General features: G+C 36.8%; 1 protein-coding gene across 7 annotated transcripts in view; it reads right to left on the bottom strand.

Annotated features, from left to right (window-relative positions):
- TASP1 (taspase 1) overlaps positions 1-19,745 on the bottom strand; it is an 85,664-nt gene that overhangs the window by 50,708 nt on the left and 15,211 nt on the right. For 5 of the 7 annotated variants that reach the window (XR_015283885.1, XR_015283886.1, XM_086879298.1 and 2 more), the window contains exons 7-8: positions 14,064-14,143; positions 3,497-3,603 (exon numbers count right to left, since the gene is read on the bottom strand). Coding sequence is in view for 5 of the 7 variants with exons in the window: in XM_086879298.1 (XP_086735424.1) it covers positions 3,497-3,603; positions 14,064-14,143 (187 nt within the window). In the remaining 2 variants the exon portion in view is untranslated. The remainder of the gene's footprint in view (positions 1-3,496; positions 3,604-14,063; positions 14,144-19,745) is intronic. The other 2 variants (XM_086879300.1, XM_086879301.1) reach the window with 1 other exon arrangement.

The following is a 19,745-nucleotide window of genomic DNA, read 5'->3' as shown; positions in this document are numbered from 1 at the left end:
GAAAGTGAGCATTATAAGTCAGACCTCACATTAATTACTTAATTTGCACCTTGCAGCAAGAAATTAATTCATTAAACCACGGTCCGTATATTCAAATTTTGCTAAGAACATGCACACAAAAGAGGAAGATGCTCATCTGCATAAATGCAGAGCTCTATCAGCATTTTTAAAAACCCCTCCTTCCCTCCTGCACATAAAAAAATTGTAAATATTCATCACCATAAGCCCCTAAGGAAGCAATTAGCATATTAGGAGAGCTCTACCCAGTGCCCACTGAAAGATTCTACACACAAGGACTTTTCCTTCTCCACTTTGCGATAGTTTTGAAATGCCATGGAAAGTAATTACCATTAAAATTTATCTCTGAGTATAACTAACAAAATACAAAATAAATAAGATTGAAGCAATTAACATTTATATTCTATTACCCAGCTACCTAATTATACAAAGCTTGATGAACAATCCCAGCCTTCCCAGTTTAACAGTTGTCTGGTGTGTAAAAACGAACATTCTGTTTGAACTTCATTTGCAAAATGAGAAAATGATTCCATATTGTATTTCCACAGATAATCTCCATTGTTTTGTTTTGGCTTTAACTAGAATAGGTGAAAGTTATTTAGGTTTTTTTTTCCCATATTAAAAGGATTTTGAAGCACACTTTTGAAAACTATAAAGGTATCATCAAAGACCACTTCCACACAAATGTGGGATGGAACAATTATTTCATTTTTAAGGAAATTTCCAAACTGCAAGACTAAATAAAATAGACACCAGGATTGCCATAATTGACTGTACACTTACAATTACCTGCACATAGACAAAAGAATTTTCTAAATATGTTCATTCTTAATACAGTAACTGAAGAACATGGAATTGTTGATTTCATACATATAACTCCAACTGGTGTACTGTAACTATGTTAAACTAGATAAAAACTGAGCCAGTTTTAATAAAACTCAATCTAAATAATTTAATTTAAGGAGTTAAATAACTAGACTATAAAATACTAACTTACAAACACTAATCTGTCCCAAAAAAATCATGTGTCCTGGGGGTTCTTAGTGTCACTTAAATCAAGAAGAGGACAACTTTTTACAGATATGCTGAGATCACTTGCAAAAGTTCGTAATAGCAAAAGACAAATTAAAATTAGGGCTTCTAGCCAAACTCTGCTATTTTCATTGACAATTTCCTCTGGTAAAAGACAGACTAACAGTAAGCAGCAAATATTTACTTCTGCTACTTACTGGTGCTTGAGGGGAGAACTTGAGAATGGCATCTGGCTGAATGAACACATCATAGTCACCCCCCAAGAGAATTTTTAGTTAATTTTTGTTTGTGTATGAATTCTTTCTTAGCTATGCAAATCTAAGACTCTACAACTTAAAAAAGACTGAAATTTTACACCTTCAAAATCTGATGAAGTTACAAATGGATCTTCCTATATGCAAATGCATAACCCTCTGCAAATCCTACATTGGGTGAACAATGAAAAAAACAACAGAAACCTCCATTTATCAGGAAATAAAACTCCTTTAGTAACTTACACTGCCAAGTTTTTCCATACAAACTTCGACAAACTTAAACAGCCTCATTCTTTCTAAGGCTGGTATACTTACAGTTTTATTGAAAACTGATTTTTAAGCCTGCATTTTTCTTTTTAGCTGGTGACATTTATCAGTAGCTCAAACTTCCAAGCAATTTCAGTCTGTTTTGGTCTGCAATACTGTCTCTTCACACTGTCCTATTAGTTTTGATCCCATTTAACCCCACCTTTGTTAACATCCTTTCTACCTTGCTCTCCCCACAGCCTGCAGCACTGATAACAGAGACACACAAGCTCAGCTGCAGCACAGAGTTCAAGTGGGTGAGTCAAACCAGGTAATACAACTCTGAAGTCCTGCTGAAAGAAAGGAAGCACAGCTGTGCAGAGAAGCACAGCTGATAAAAAGTTACATGAGTATTTATCAATTAAAATAACTTTGACAAGATTAACTTGTAGTTACTCAAGTATTTAAATGGTTTTAAAACAGTTATTTTAAAACCTTTTATGAGAGCACAGCTCTGGACAGCATGAGTTTTAGGGCAACAAATCACACACTTTGACCCTGCTAAATGACCCTTTTATACTAACTAGTTTGGAAAGATATATTCTACATATTTTTCTTTTAGAATTTGATTTTCCATTTTATTTTGAAAAGCTACTTTGAAAACCTTACTTCCTGTAAGGCAGCAATTATCCTACACTCTGTGGATAGCACGAGAATTCCGTACTGAGAGAACGGGTTGGTTTTCCATCCCCGCTTCATGGACGGGATGTGCCCAGACAGCTGACAAAACCAGTGTGCTGTTACTGGATTACTCACCAGGGAGAAGAACTCTATCTCATCACCTCCTTTACCTACCACCACTGGCCTCTGGGAATCTCCCAAGCGCTGCACAGGACTCTGGAGCCCTTGAAATTTCAAATTGCAGGTCGGTAAGCTCATGCACTGGCATATGTTTCAAGCATTGACTTGCCCCTTATTATGTGAACAGCAATACTGCACAGGGACCCCTCCTCTCTCAGTTTCACAAGGAGGTAACTGAAGTCCTGCGAAAGGGAAAAGTTCCAAAATGAACAACTAACTTCCATGGCTCCCCCATCCTTAATTTCCTCACAGGTTTTAGCTCCTTGAAAAAAGAGAAATTAACACCCTGCTAGAGAAAACATCTTACCTAAGAACACAGATGTAAACTGCCTAATTTGTCACTGCTTGCATTTGCAGACTATAGAGAACACTTTTGCTAACCACTCTCTGGGATTTATTCCTTATTTATATCAACATATGTCATTTACTCAGTAGTCAGACAGCTCAGCAAAGCAAAGAGAAATGGCCAATCTGAAGGCCCTCAGGCCTCAGATAAAGCACAGGCATTTAATTTAATAACCTATATTTTGATATTCAACATGAAACACAAAGACTGTGAATGACATTCTCATAGGTAACCAAAGCTCTACATTTAAACTAAGAATGGGGGGAACAGAGGGAATCCTGGTAGTTCTGTAGCACAAGTAATATGGGCCAGGTCAATGCCAGATGCATGCACAGATGCACATTTTACCTACCTGAAATTTCAAATTTCACCAATTCCAGTTCCATAATGCAGTGTGCTCAGGAAACATTAAAAAGTGGGTAACAGTGACAGAGATCCCAAGCTAAAGAAAACGTTTTGGTAAATAATTATCTGTTTGTATTTACATTTGTTGTATTTCCAGTTCAAAAGGAACAAAATATTTTTCTTAGCACAAACAATATAAAGTGATGGTTTGGTTTTCAAATAGCAAGGCAGAAAGTTTTAACTGCACTAAGTTTTCATTATATCATCTAAACATTAAGATGGACAAGGAGAACAGGCTTCAGAGGCTGTATCAGTCTTACCATATAAGACATGAAATTTATTAGCAATCATCTGTAAGTTTAGGATGACACAAGAATTCGAAACAAGAGCTAACCTTTTCATTTGATTGTCTTCTTTTCTTTAGTTGAATGAGATCTGTTTCCACCTTTTCGGCCAGCTCCAGCTTCCTCTTGTTCCTCTTAAAAGCTGCTAAACTAAACCCTATAAAAATAGTTCAAAAGCATGTAACTAAGTAAACTTTACTTATTTTAAGCAAATATTGATAAGTCGACATTTTGAAGGACACATCCCCCACTTCTTTACTGATGCGGAAAGCATCAATAAAAAGCCAAAAGCTACGTATTCAAGTTTCAGTACAAGATGTGCACATCTTTTCCTAAGTCAAAAAGTTCTACTATTCTTCACCAACAGTGATGAGTAAATATCTGGCTGAAACACAGCGTGAACACACAGAAGCTGGTGTAAATATCTTTGGCAAAGAAGCAGCACTGCACAGAAGAGAACAGAGTAAGTGGCTTGTGTTAAAATTGTTTTTGACTGCTGACAAGTAAATAGATACCATGTGAACTCATTCTGATAGCCATAAAATTAGGCTACTATTTTATTACCTTAATCACATATCTGTATGTTTACCCCTATATTTAAAGCCACACACAAGTCTAGCAGTAGTTTATGCTCCATAATCCAACACAGTCTAAAGACCACCTAGGTCTCAAGAAGACAAACATCTACTTTCCACATCTAAGCCCCACATTCAGAAAGGAAGTGCTCTCTAAAGTGGACTAAAAAATAAAATTGTTATGCTTAAGAGACCAAAATGACATGTTCCCATTTTAGAAGTTTCAGTTCATGAACAAATTGCAGATATCGACATATTTAGTTTAAATTAGTTCTGACTCAATATCATCCCCAGGCTGTTTTAACATCCTCTGTAAAATGTAAAGAGTTGGGGAGAAAATGTCTTTTGTCACTTGTTTAACCACACCAAATCAAGCTATTGGGAGAACAGAGCAATTTGAATCTTTTACTTACACAAGTTAGTCACAAGTTCAATGGAAACTAAAAAGCACACGTTTTTCTATAAACTTAAAAAAATGTCATTTTAAATGAAATTCTGAATATAGCTACATCACTATTATTCAGAAGACTGGAACAGCTGCATGAAGTCTAGTAATAAACTCAATATTGCAGAGCCAATGGAATCCAGAGCTTTCACTTACAATTCTCACAAAGCACACAGACAGTGAGCATTTTACTTTGAAACTTTTCCACACAGGTGTCAAATTCACCTAGTGAACTCTCTTTTAATCATGTTTTTAAGTATATAAAACTAGACCTTAATGTACACAGTTAGTTTTTCAAGTATATAACTCAAAAAGTAGTGAGAAAATCAGCATTTCTTTCCAAAAACCTAATGAATACCAGTTTTTAAAAATGCAAACCCATATTCATCTGCCATCACCAAGAAAAGAAATCATTCTACTATACAGAGTTGATTAATGCAGCTACTTTGGACAACACATTTCTGTTTGAAATGAGGACAAAGAGGTAAAATCTGAATACTTGATTGGGGGAGCAGGCAAAGAATCATTTTAGTCAAATACTAATTGGCAGTGGGGAGAAACAAACTAAAAACCTCTCATAGATCAAGAACTTGGTAAACAGAAGTGCCCCAAAATAAACTAAGGCAGCACATTGGTTTTAAGAGAATTTTTAAACAGGAGAACTTGTAAGTTGACACAAGTTCACCAAGCACAGCAAATGCCTATGGGCAGAGCAATAGAGGTGAGCAAGAATGGTGTGTGGCCTTGGTATTCCTCAAAAGCAGGCATTACACAGGGATAAATATGCCACTGCCTCCTGTCAAGTTGGAAAAAAAGTGGACTTAGAGAGGCAAAAGAGTGCAGGAGCCCACACAGGCAAACCTGAACAGGTTCCTTGTCCTTCAGAGCTGGATGTCAGGAGGAAACCTTCTGCAGTATTTGCATGTTCATCAGTTCAAATACATGCACAAAGATCACATCAAATAGAGAGAACACATGGACTAGTTCCAAGCTGCCCTGCCAGCTGCAGAGTGCTGCTATATGGCCTCTCAACATCTCCACTCCACCTACACCTTGGTAGCATATTTATCCTGCCACAACACACAAAATTCTCCAAGCTTGAGAGATGTTTCATTCACTTAAGACCACAGTCCCTAGCTAGTCCATTGATTTGCAGAGGTTACTGTGTGCTTTAAGATTGTCTTTTCAAAACAAGAAAAAACCTGAAGACTCTGAATGATCTGTAAACAATAACTGCTTAGCTGCATTGTTAATTCAAAGTGGTATGGGAAAGTTGTGAAATACAGGGCAGAAAAAAACGTCATTATTAGCAAAGAAGTACACATCTCTTGGGCCTTGTCAGACAGACAAAGACAGCTTTCCAGCAACATTTAATGATGTAGGCTGGAAGGGTTGTTAGAAGGTTGTGTAGTCCAACCTCCAAAAAAAACCAAACTCAATTTAAAAGGATTTGTCAGATTCTGAGTACTTTCAACAATGGATATTTCACAACTCCTCTGGGCCTCTGCTTTGATATTTTATCAACCTCAGGTTTAAATAAATAAGGTATTAATTCATACTCCTCAGGTTTGTTCAGTTTACCACCGTACCCATTATACCTGTGAGGGAACATCAGGTCTACTCAGAGATCCCCTAGAAGGGAGATTAAGTAGTTCAGGCCACATTCAACTTCAGAATAATTATTAGGATTTGCTTTTAGATGAAAGGTGAAAATTTTGTTTCAGCAAGGATTGATGAATAACAACCTTTCATTATTTAATGAAAATAATTACCAGTAATTATCAATTCCTCTTAGCAGGAAAAGCCAGCTAATACCTCCAAAGTGACAAAATAACCGTGAAATAAAGGACCAGGTTACAACTCAAAACCTGGCAATTTATTCCTCCGATAGTTTTATGTCCAACTTCAGTTAAAAAAAAAGTCTTGACTCTTACTTGAATCTTAAATTTGTTTTTTCTCCCCAGAATAAGGTAATAAAGACTAAGGCAAGTGACAGGCTGCCTACCCCCAGTTTATTCCTGTCTTTTGTGATGTTCTATCTATGTAAAACCACTATAAATGCCATTAAAATGAACAGTACTCTCATTGCTTCATCTCGGTCAACTAGTGACAAAAGAAACTGAGGAACACAAGTGAGCTTCAAACTACACACATAAAAGAAGAAGTTAGAGGATGTTTTCAGAAAACTCTAAGTTTGGTCCTTGACAAAGAACATATTAAAACATTAAATTAAAACATTTCATGAGCAAAAATACAATCCAGGATTCAAATGTGCTTGGTTAACAACGCACACACAACATGGAAAAACAACCCACAGAAAATTTGTTTTGAAAATAAGCACTACAGAAGACAGAAAGAAAAACGCCTATATGCTATTTCAGTTCATGGCTCATATTAAATCTAAAACAAAACCTCAACTTTGTGGTGCAAGGACACTACAAAATTTCATTTGTCCTTAAAGACAGTATAAAAACCACTCCCACCACCTCCAACCAGACAGTGTATTGCAAGCATGAGGAAAGGAAAGGGTCACAGCACAATGATGAAGACAGGTATGTTTTCCTGAAACAAATGCAATATAGCTACATCAGCCTGATGTTGCCTGGATCAAGGAGGAAGTAAGAGGAGCAGAGCTTACTGACTGGGGAGAAAGCCAGGAAGAGAGGTAAGGGAGCTGATGGAATTTTAGCTTGAAAACATTTTGGATCACAGCCCAGTGGTATGGTTGTTGAAATCTAAGGAACAGTATTTAGTAAAACATCCTTTGATTTTGCTCAAGAATTTAGAAGATGTAACTCAAACAAGTACGTTCAGATAAAATCCCTGACAATTACTACCCTACCCAGTAACAGCATGTACACCCCACCTCATGCTTACAAGAATTAAGACTTGAGTCTTGGGAGCTGCAGAGTACAACCAACCCATCTGTTCTGCTCCCTCATTTATGCACCTATTGGGATGAATAAAACCACCTCAGAGCTGCTGGGAGAGGAAGGAAAAAAAAGAAAAAAAAGCCCCACAGCTTTACAAAATGACTGTTCTTGTTTAAACACCATTCTTGGGCCTCATCCAGACTAAAGACTTAATGAGTGATAACTGTAGCACATCAGAACCAAAGCATTATAAATAAACCCAACTTCATTTACAGTATTTATCACACATCCCTGCCTTGCAGCATGGGGTACCTCTTCTGGAACAAATAATCTTCAAGGACCTGGAAACACCTTCCTAATCCTCCACATTCCCCCTTCAGCCCCCAAGGCACCAACAGGAGCAGCCCAGGTGAACTCTGCAATTTGGGTGTAGGTGTGCCAGACAGGGGAAGCACTGGTGGAACACTTGGTCATGGCAGAGGTGAGACAAGTGTAGGGGTTTGCCTGGGAGAAAGTTCAGTGGCTGAGCACAGAAACAGGTGGAGCAGCTCTTGCTCAACACCAATTGCTTGCAGGAGAGGTTGGCATCAGTGGATGTGGTATCAGAACATGCACTTGATAATATTTATCTGTAAATGCTGAAGAAAAGTCTCACAGGCTCATCTTGTTCAAAGCTAAGACTGCAGTAGATGTTCAAAAGGTTCTGATGTTCCCAGGTACCCTGATGAGAAAGGGTCACAAGATCTCCATTACATAATAAATTAGCACAAGATTCACCTCCTAAGCTATTATTGCTAGAGAATAAATACACATTTTTAACAGGCCTTTTTCATCGTTATCACCACCTAACAAAGAGATGAGAAAGTAATTTTCAGCAAGCAGGTCAGTGGAAGAGATCATTAATGTCTGAGCCATTTCAGAGATTCATCGGTGCCACCTGTTTGCCATAAAACTTCCACATTATTTACTCATCTCCTGTACTCTCATCATTCCCTTAACTCCTTTAACCATTATACTATATACAAGTAAAAATCTAATCAAAAATCTTGACAGTTCTATTAGATAACAATACAATGCCTAAGTAAATGAAACACAACTGTATTCTTCATTCTACATAACTCTTCAGAAGTTTCTTAGTTACCTTCCAGCCCATTAGGAATTATTCAGAGACAGGAAAATGAAAAGCAAACATGCCCTATACATGGAGTCCTTGAAACAACTGAATTCTACACACAGACCTAAATACAACACTAAAACACCTTTCCATTTTTTAAATAATAGAACAATTGATACATATCTGGTTGTTAATTCTAGCCCTGTGCACTTTAAACAGGCCTACAGATGACAGGCTGTTTATTAGAATACACTGTTTATTCATTGCCCAAAGTCAATGCAAAACATTTTTACTACAAAGTCTGTATTTCCTAAAAATCCCCAAGCTTTATAAGCCACATCTATTCCCTTATTTATTTTCAATAAAGCTGAAAATTTAGAAAATAACTATGTGAATAACTATATTTCCAAACAGAGGTAGGAAATATGAATTTTTATTATCATGAAATAACAAGTTCAGTACAATATTCAAACCTTCTTGGTTACAGTGCTGGAACAGCAAGCTGGGAACACAAACAGCAAAAACTTTCTATCACACACATTACAAGTTATTATGCAACTAAACATTACACAACCTATAAGTGTTCAGCAATCCTTGTTTAAAATCAAACTATAAATTGAAAATACTAAGAAAACTACAATTACATTTTTGAATCTCTGAAGTAGAGACAGAGCTCTGACTAATCATATAGCACCCCCTGGCAGACAGTCATTAAAGTCAGCTGGGAGAAGCTTTCTGCATTTTATCTTTCTATTGCATATTAAAAGAGAATGAAACTATTGGAGAAGAGAATTAAAAAGGGATATACTAACAAATTAGTTAACCCACAGGAATTCAAATGATCTTGTGAAGAATTCTGTTGAGCAGTTGCTAAAATAAATGACACAAATGAAAACAGACAGATGAAAATAAATTTCTTTTTAACAAAGCTATTTTAAATGACAAATTAACACCATTTAGGCTCGTGTTGGGACCAAAAGACTACTAGAGATAGCTTCCATGTTGCCATACTTTGACAGAAACTGCAACATGAATGGGGGGAAAAAAATCACTTGGCAAAAGCATTTTAAAAAAATAACCCATCTCTCAGAACACAACTCTATAGATCTGTTCTTTATGACACAAACTCAGGGTAAACTGCTGCTGGACATGGCGTTTCTTACTACTTCCACAAGAAATCTTGTTTTTCATCAAGAAGCCTTTCCTGAGCCTGGAAGATTTTCTTTCAAAGTATCTTCTGGGCATTTTGGCCCAATCTTTTTCCTGGGTAACTTTTACAGACATTCTCCTGGCTGCACTCAGCTGTTCTGATTTCAGAATGGCAAGTGACCCTACAGTACTGTCTCCAAATCCAGGGAGGATTTACATCATGTGTTCAGATTAACCAAGCTTCCCAGCCAAATCCCCAGAACCCTTGAGTTTCTATCCAAATCTTTCATCCTCCCCTTAAAAACAAAGAAAACATGGTCTGAGCCATTACCCTGAGCCACTGCCTGAAATTCATAGCACAGTTCCAGCAATATGGCAAATGTTTAATACAGTAATAACGAAGTAATGGGAGAACTGGGAGTGGGGTGAGATTTGGGGTTTTGGAGGAGAGGCAGGCAATACTGGTGGTCAGGGAGACTTACAGTGTCACTAGAAATAGCAGTCTGCACTACTATCATCCAGAAAAGACTCTCCCTCATTAAAGAATCCAAGCAGCCATAAGATAAACACGAATTTCCTTGCATGCACACAATTAGTTTTAAAAAAGTAATAAAGTACAAGTAAAGAGATGGTCTGTTACAAGCAGAATTTCAAACCAACCCATAGTAGCCCTCAGTCTATTGAACAAGATGTGATTTTACTGATGACACTAAGTTATTCAAGGTAATTAGAGAATTTGACTGAAGAAAGATTCAGAGTAGGACTCTGACAATGAAGTAGAAGCTTTTATTCAGCAAATCTCAAAATAATGACAATGAGGTAACTCATAGTTGTAGAGGTTTTTGCAGGTGCTGGAAACTAATATGAGTTCAAAAGGAAACAAGATTTTCATGTCAGAAAATGCCACTGTTTACTTTCCATGTATGCAGGAGTCACTAGCAAGTCAGGAATTTAGAGTGCTGAATAACATAAGGGATAGGGGAAGGGAAGCAAATACTTGCTCTGTTCTTGGATTCTTACTTAAGCATCTTATTTGTGGCTACCCTTGAACTGCAGTTAACAAGTCACATGGATCCATATATAACAACAATTTTGTTGTTATATAACATTATTCACTTGATGAATTAGTGAACTTGTGAATGAAGGTGCTTACAGTCACTTCCACATTGTTGGAGTTACAAGTTTCCTGAATTAGTACATGCCTTCCTCCTTTTTCCCTTTGAAAACTTAACATTGTAAGCAAATGCAATATGCTGTCTTACACCACCTTATCTTTGTCAAAGATAATTGACATTATTACAAGGCTGAACTGATAATTTCAGATAGAAGTGTTTTGGTGATTACTAGTGCAAGCACTGATATTGGCAGCTGAGGATGTACCTCAAATTTACCTTGCATATTTAAAATGCACTTTGAACATTTTTAAGAGACTTCATTGTACTTCAGTGTGTAATTGTACTTCACTGTAATTCAGCACTTCTAAATTGTTACACCTTAACACTTGGATTACACTTTCAAATCAGTCTCTCTAGTACAGGGCAATAAAGTGCTGGGATAAGCCAGTATGGGCTCTGTATTGGCAGGCTCTAGCTTGGGCAGGGACTAATAAATTCAGTTTCCTTGCAGACTGCAGGCAATACAGACAGATCACATTTCAGGTGTTTGGGTTTTTTGTAAAACCACCCACTATGTACACTGGAAAGTCCCCAGGTTTCTACAAATGGTAGGAATCCCATTTCTTCACACACCTGACAAACTGAAGAAGACAAAGCATGTGAGCTTTGAGCAAAACTTGACATAATTCAACAGGTAACATGGTTTAAAACATGATTCCAGTTTGGTGCTTAGATACTTTGATAGTTCTAAGAGAATTATGGAGCGTGACTGCAAAGCTGATCGTGACCTTTTCTTTGATACTGATCACAGGGAAGCTCCATCCATGCAAACCAACCACCCAATCCCCCAGCCTTACTTACAGCAGCTACAACATTACTCTTCTCATCTCAGGTCCAAGAAAAGGGAGAGAGAATAAGACAACTTCAAGAATATATTTTTCATGAGAAGCACAGAGAAGCCAAAACATGCACATAGTTCTCCCTGCCAACACTTACTGCAAGTACACATCTAAATTTGGATTAGAGGTTTTTGTGGGGGATTTCAGCTTGGTTTTTTGTAAATAAGTTACTAAACATATTTTCCTGATGTTTGGCAATTAGTTCAGTTCTTTGTTTTACAGAGCTATTCAGGAGATATGTGATTTCTGGTTAATTTACCCCCAGTTCTCCATGCAAACTGTACCACAGCAATGGTAGCAAACACAATCAAAAAAGTCTCCCTTTTTTTGAAGATTGATATGTTTTTTAACAAAACTGCTCACTTCAGATGAGATCTCTTTGTGGTTGCTTAGAAACAGCATTGTCTTTGATTGTTTCTTAAGCATATCTAACTTTCCTTTCCATGGTAACACTGGATAAATTTCTTCTGGCTTCATACACGTCACCTGTAACAGAGTTTCCAATTTCTTTACACTTGTAACAATCCCATGTTGTCACACGTGTTAATGGTCATTTTCCAATCCCACTGACCAAAGGTCAGTGAAGTACAGGATTTATGTTGCTAAGGACTGGGACAGGAATCAATGTAACATTTTCTGGAACTGATTTTTCAGGCTTTTTTTACACTTGTATTGTTTTTTCCAAGAAAAAAACTCAGATAAACTACCATTAATAACTACACTACAAAATTAACTTGTCAGTCCTAGTTGTTTCAACTGTTTTAATGCAAATTGTTTTGCTAAATAGAAGTATGCTGAATGTACTGCAGAGACAAAATGCAATTAGTGGTCTTCTGGAGTATGATTGTGAAAATACTTTGGCTGGCATTATTTTTCTGATGTTTCTCCAATGTAAATTTATAGTATGGATTAGGCAAACCAATCTAGCAGTGGCCATCCCTTTTTTAAACTGTGCTGTGTAGATTTGCTCTGACTTGAATACATTGTAGCTAGCAAACATATCATCTGGCAATTAATGTCACAATCTAATTATCTGTCACAACAGAAACACATTGGTACTAGAAAGAGTTTAAATCTGTGCATGCAAACAGAGTTAGTCAAGGCACCTTCTGCATTAAGTATCTCCTGCGTGTAAGTTGCAACTACTATCCTGAAAAGAAAAAAAAAAAAGGCAACCCTTCTCCCCCAAAAAAATATTCAAAGCTTTAAGTGTTTTCACTCCTTCTAGAGCCACAGAAATAAAGTTGTTCTGCTCAGCTCAACACAACAGTTGTTCTGCAAATGCTGTTTTGGACAGCAGATGGATAGAGAAAAAGTTTCAATCATGTGGAGCCAGAGATCAAAACTTTCAGTTCAAAATGAAATGTATCAGGAATATGTATAAAAACTGGCACAATCAAATAAAACAGTGCCACTGTTTTAGGGGTTACACTTCAGCACTGAGTATCAACAATTCCAAGCTGCAGTTTCTAGGTATTTATCTACATTTAAAATTAGACCAAATAAAAGGCTGAATGGGAGCTCTGGGTTTCATCCTCTGATCTAGGGACAAGTCAGAGATTTGAAGCAGTAAGTAGTACTATTTACTGTAAAATAAACATTCCTAATCTTCTGTGTTCTCCTTCTTAGGGTAATAGCTTATGATTTCTTTCCTGCATAACCTCAACAGGCAGCACAGGGCATGTTCTACAATAGACTAGAGACTGGTAGTAACGGCACTTTCCAAAAGGGAGAGGGGCTGAAGAAGAGAAGGAAGGGAACCACATCCTCCTTTCCATGGTATGTGCACTCCTTTTTAGCCTAGTTCATAGATGATGTATCTATATAACATAATCACTTATTTTATTTTAAGACAAGAAGTTTTTCTAAGAAACTAGGCTTAGTATACAGTACAATCCAAGTCTGTTCTCCAGACTGGGTTATTCTATCAGATTAGGTAAAGTGAAGCCTTAGGTTGGGAAGAAAAAAAAAAAGGCAAATTAATTTGACAGCCTGTTTAGACAAGAGCAGCTCTGGACAAAGACCCAGAGATGGGTGTAACTACACAATCTCAGAGACAAACTGGCACCTGCTGAATTTTGATAATTTTGATACAGGGCTAGTTGGTGCTGTTAGGATCCAAGATGGATCACAACTGGGGACTTGTAGGACTGAGCTTTTAAAGAGCCTGTATTTTGGTTAAAAAAGTCCATCATTGGATTTAGTCCTAGAATCACAGAATCACTTAAATTAGATGTTGCTAAAATTCAGCTAAAGTAATAGTTTACAATTTTTTTCTATTTAGATACTTATTAGAAAATTAGTAAACTTAAACAACCCTTACAGACCATAACACCATAAGCTAGTTGAATGTTAAGAACAATGAAGTGATGTACACCTCAAAAGATGAGGCAGCATTTAAAGTTACTCTGTCCTGTTCTTCCTACTGACACCACCAGTTTACTCACTTGTAGCCATGATACCTGGAGGACATGCTGGTATCCCGTGATCAACTGCCCATCTGTAAGCTCCTTCACCAACTAAAAAGCTAGGAGACACAGAAGAGGGAGTTTAAACAAAACCATATAACAAATCCCCCTTTGCTTGCAATTATTTTTTCTATTTGGTTTGGTCATTTTTAAATCATAAGCTGTCTGTATTTCACAGGACTGTCTGCTATCATTACATTTGGCAACCTTATGTAGTTTCATTAAAAGATTATGCAGCTCTGACATTAAATATATTACTGGACAAAACCAAGTGCTATTCAATTTGAAATTCATTACAAAATAGCATCAGCTTTCAACTGCAGCTAAAACAGGACAGAGCTGTCTCCAATCCTGCTCTCTATTACAACTTAGCAAGATCCTGAAGACCAAAAATAGGGGATGAGAACGGTGAGAATGGTAAAGTATTTCCAATAAAGCCAGCCAGTGCCAAAGGAATACCAAAAAGTATTTTGAGAAGTACAACACAAGCTAAAAACCAACTTTTTTTAGACAGATTAAGGTCCATTTCATGGAGTTTTACCAAGCATTTGCAAATGAGACTAGCCCACTAAATTTTAAATATATTTGTAAAAAAACCTCCAGCCATCATAGAAGCTGTTTTCTAGTCAGTACTGAATACTCTACCATAGTGAGACAGTACACACAGCTATGACAACAAACAAGAGCAAAAAAATACACACACATGGAACTCTTAGGGATAGAAGCAAAAGCAAACTTCCTGTTGTTTCCCCTTAAAGAAATTAATCATACTGCTAAAAAAAGGGTTATGTAGTAGCTGGAAATGAGACACTTTCATAAAGCTGCTGTGCACCACAGTAAAGGACAACTACTTCCAATCTTATTTCAAAAATGGACAATGAAGTTAAGAAAAATACAACTGCCTAATGGACACAAGAAGCAAAGACTAAGAATTTTCAGCAAATTGATAAAAGTTTTACAGAAATACCAGAGTTATGAAGATGAGTTTAAAGAAGTTATTCCAGCTACAATGTAGTCCCTGGGGCCATCCAGTTCTCAGCTTCTGAGAACACTATTGATATAGCAAATTTGTTGGCATTAATGGTGCTGGAAGTTTTCTTGACAGCCCTATATCCAACACCTGCAGTTTTCACTATATAGTATTTTGTGGTGGTATTTTCCATCCTCTATATGATTTACTCAATCCAAGAAGTGTGCCCAGTCTTTCTTTACAAAAGTCTCAAAAAAGGTTGATATAAATGAGAATCTGAATTGTTAAATGCATATTTCTTACCATTGTTAGTGCAGCTCCAGGTAAGAATTGTTCACGTTGCAAGATACTGTAGGATAAGTTATTGGATACTTTGGCAGAACTCAAGCATCTACTGTTAGTTAGTGTAAGTTAGTGCTCAAGAAACAACCCGGCACTGACACATAACATAAATAACTTTCAGTATTAACACAAAAAAGATATGCAAACTGTAGCCAAACCTAATTTAGTATTATTCTTCATTGTCTAAAAAAAGGTGGGTTTGGTCTTTATCGAATAATACATTTTTGGGAAGTAAATAAGGACTTCCTTTTCAATAAAATAATTTACACAGAGAGAAAGGTTAGGCAGGAAAAGTAACAACAAACTCAACATTGGGAGTTTGATATATGATAACCTGAGCACAGTTCAGTCAGAAACACTGTTTTACAAGCAGTTTCACAACTGCCTTTTTGATACTCAAAAGCAGAAAATGTCACTAGTATTTATGAAGAGTGCGAAAAACCATCCAAGAGAGTCTCCAAACTTACGTGATGTGACTGTTTTAGTTTTCTTCCCTACTATAATACACACAGTTTTAGTCTTGAAGATTCATTAAATTAGAGCAGAAAACTAACTGAGGCTACACATCACCACAGAGGTCATCCACCTTTTTTAAACTGATCAGTTTGGATCTTTAAAGGACACCATAATCACAGAAAAGTTAAAATAAACTGTTTACAACACAAACAGCATCAGGATCTCAGTGCTTTGTTGTCTGTACATAAAAACAAAACTACCACCAAGCTTGATTTACTGGGGGAGAGGGAAGAGGGAACAAAGCCAGTGAACTATAGAAAGCAGTCAAAACCACCCCGAGTCTCAAAAGCCTTCAGGCTAATTCAGAATACAATCTCCAAAGGGAGGGAAAAAACAAATACATAAACAAAGGATGAATGAGTTTATTCTCTGCTACTCTGAAAGCTGGGTCTGCACAAACAGAACATAAAGATCTTTCTTACAAACATATCAGACAGAGTACTCTGTAGTTCTTGCAGGCTCAGAACACAGAGGATGAAAACACCCTCCCAGCAAGGAGGCAGTGCTCAGATGTGCTTTCCAGTTCCAGGCACACTAGGCCATATTAACAGAAAATATAAATAGAGGCCTCTAAAATGGTCTTTTTAGGCATTTTTCTCCAAAAACATGATTATCCTGGTGCTAAATACTCCAAACAGGACCCTTTACTATTGGCTGTAGGGAAACAGAGGCTGCTCCAAGCTAAACAGAATTGTCAGAAAGCTTGGTTCTCGGTCAAGGAGATCCTGATTGTAGTAAATACTCTTTGTAACATTTTATCATAAAACGTAGCAAGCACTCTGAAAGCCGTGTTACAAAGAAGAAATTGTTCTGAAGAAATACAGAGCAGAGATAAAGAGTGGTGCTAAGTCCTCATTCACTCTGGGAACTTTTTTGACTAGGCACTGCCCTACAAGCTACACGATGTTTGTATCCTGCACACAATATCGTAAAGCTTTGAAGCAATTACCAATCCCTGCATATCCAAAGTGGGGGAAAAAACCTAAGAAGGAATTCTTTCCCATATAGTTATTATTGAGAAAGGGATATGGGCATGGACTTGATGTCAGTACTATTAAGGAGTTCTAAGAAAGGAGACATTTAGGTGCATTTGTGCTGCCCTACAAATCTTACCAACATACATTTAGGAGCAGACAGATGTAAAGAAGCTTCTTCCCTTATGTCAAGGTTTCACTGTAGGAAACAGAAAACCTCAAGCTTATTACTAAAAAACATCTAATCCATTACTCTGTAATCAAAGACTGCTTCCAAAGGTTCATCCAGTTTGTAATCATGCAATTACTAAAGTACTTTCTTTTGTGAAAGTTATACAAGGAACAGGAATATCTTACAGGAGATCATGCAATATTTACAAGTCAATTATTTTCTGTTCCTGCATCAGAGAAAATCCTAACACCAAGCTGAATGAAGTAAGGCAGGACCTTAAGAGATTTCAACAACTGCACTGTGCATTCAGGGCTTCTCCAAACTTTTTTAATTCTATTTGGATTGTCGAATTCTCTGTTTTAAATAACACAACAAGAAATTGATCCAGAAGGACACACTCTATAGAACAATTTACAGCACATCAGATACATCAGTTCAGACACTTGATGCCTCCTTCCCAATAAGCTTACAGTCTCTGAATAACTTAATTCACACTCATTGGAATTTTTTCTGTGGAAAATCAGAAATATACAACTTTGAATTGGTTTTGAGCTGCCACTATGAAAATGTGTGCTGCATGGGGGTAAACAGGCCAAGCAAACTGTCTCCACATGTTCTTTTGTAGTGAAAAAAAACTCCCTAATGCCACTTTTACTAATCTCACAGCTCCTGAATTTTTCCTGTTTGGTCATGAGCCAAACATTTTTGGCAGAAAACATTAAGCTAGCTTAGATCATGCTATAGAAACAGTCTCTACCATAAGTTCTTAGGTTAAGCAGTATCTGGAAGATTCCCCAAAACACTCTGCGGCATTGAGAACCAAGATGAAAATCATGTACCTTTACAATTAAAAATCACTTACTAGAATCCTGACACTTCCTAGGAATGCCAAAATATGGCTAAATTCTTGTCATTTGACTCTAAGTATTCCCAGCACAGACAGGAATATATTTCAGTCCCTAAACAATGTGTCATGCCAACCCCAGACAGAAAGGCAAAGCATGAAATCCTCCATACCATCACCTTTGATGTACATGAGCTTTATCATTCTGACCTTGGTGTGTATAGAAGCATCCACCACAGCAAGCCCAAAGCATAACCCATCATATCCCACTAGTATAGGTTGTTTCCAGGGTAAAAAATTTGTCTAAAGATGAGCATTCAAAATCCAGAAAGGGGAAAAGAGGAAATGAAAATATTTATCAGGTAACCCAAGTGCACAACATTTGCACAATAAACTGCATGTGTTAGCTCCAAAGAGAGCTCATCTCCCATCTCAAGATTTGAGTTATCCTGTCTTTATAAGCATGTTCTAGCCTTGCATAGTCCTCAAAAGATTTAGTCTTGCCCTTGGAGGGCAAGAGGTAGCTCCTTTTCCACAGACTATTTTTAAAATAATAGCATCATAAACTAGGTCATAAAGTCACAGCAAAATACCCAAGTGCTCGTCCTTGCAGTAATTCTAGAACACTGATGATACAAGTAAAATAATCCCAAGTGCTTGCTCCTGTAGCTGACTTCAGTACTACTTCTGGAACATCAGAAAAACACATTTCACACTCATTTCACATTCTAATGTACCTCAGCAAAACCTCGTTTTCTTCTGGCAGCTAAAGAAGTGAGCAGCTAACAGCTACTGAAATTAAAGTTCTTATTTTTTCGTAAACCTCTCCACAATTACTCTGTTCTTTATCCATTATAGAAAAGTGTTTAAAATGCAAAATCTGTCAGCTGATGATTTGATTTCAAGGTGGTTTTTTTCAATCTATGAACTTTTCCTGAACATGACAGAAGAGTGAAATCCTCACTGTTTAAACTGGAATACTGCACCATGCAGCTATAGGCTACTTGGCTAATTTTACAGAACACTACAGCAAGGAAAGTAAAATTTGTAAATCTAATAATTTATTTTTTTTTTAAACTACATAAATGCTGGTTTAATACTTCTGCAAATACTGACCACTAGCAGACAAAGGGCAGCAAATTCAGACACAGGTATGATAACTGATGATAGTAGTCAATTAATATTAATGAATTAGTCAAGTTGTCTACCTGTCAGATTAAACTGCTAATGAAAATAAGATGGTTTTAAGAGCAATCAACTCTGACACATTTCTTGGATTCTTTCCAAAGTGAGGCAATAACATTTGAAGTTATTCTGCATTTAATACTTACCTCTTCGATCTAAGTTTTATATCCATCTCAATGAGGGACTGCTTGTTTTCATTTTTGTTGTAAATGTTATTAAATTTATCCTTAAAATAAGAGGAAGTAACTAAACACTGAACATTTCCACAAAGCCACAAAGGCAGTAAAATAGGATTTTTTTCTACTTATTAAAGACTGTTGCTTTTTGTTAAAGGTAGACAGAGACAAAGGCAGTAGAATTTCCCTTTAATCTTGATGTTTTTTTGGGATTTTACAAAAGGCTACAGTAACAAACATAAGAATTAAGTATGACAACTAGAAATAATTAGACGGACAGAAAACTATCACAAAATGATGTTGCCATCTATATCCAATATTTCCACTGAGTGCACAAGAAGTTTCAAGATTAGAGAACAAAGCTTATCTTCTTTTTAAAGGCACACTATCACTGGTATGTAAAACAACACCAGCCTTGCAGGGTGAGATAAAACCTTCAAATATTGCATCCATGCAGTAGAGACGAAAGAGTGAAGAAAAGT

Source organism: Cyanistes caeruleus, chromosome 2 (genome assembly GCF_971803275.1).
Source record: "Cyanistes caeruleus chromosome 2, bCyaCae1.hap1.1, whole genome shotgun sequence".
In the NCBI taxonomy this organism is placed as follows: domain Eukaryota; kingdom Metazoa; phylum Chordata; class Aves; order Passeriformes; family Paridae; genus Cyanistes; species Cyanistes caeruleus.
The sequence above is the reverse complement of the archived record's forward strand: the minus strand, read 5'-3'. Positions and strand labels throughout refer to the sequence as shown.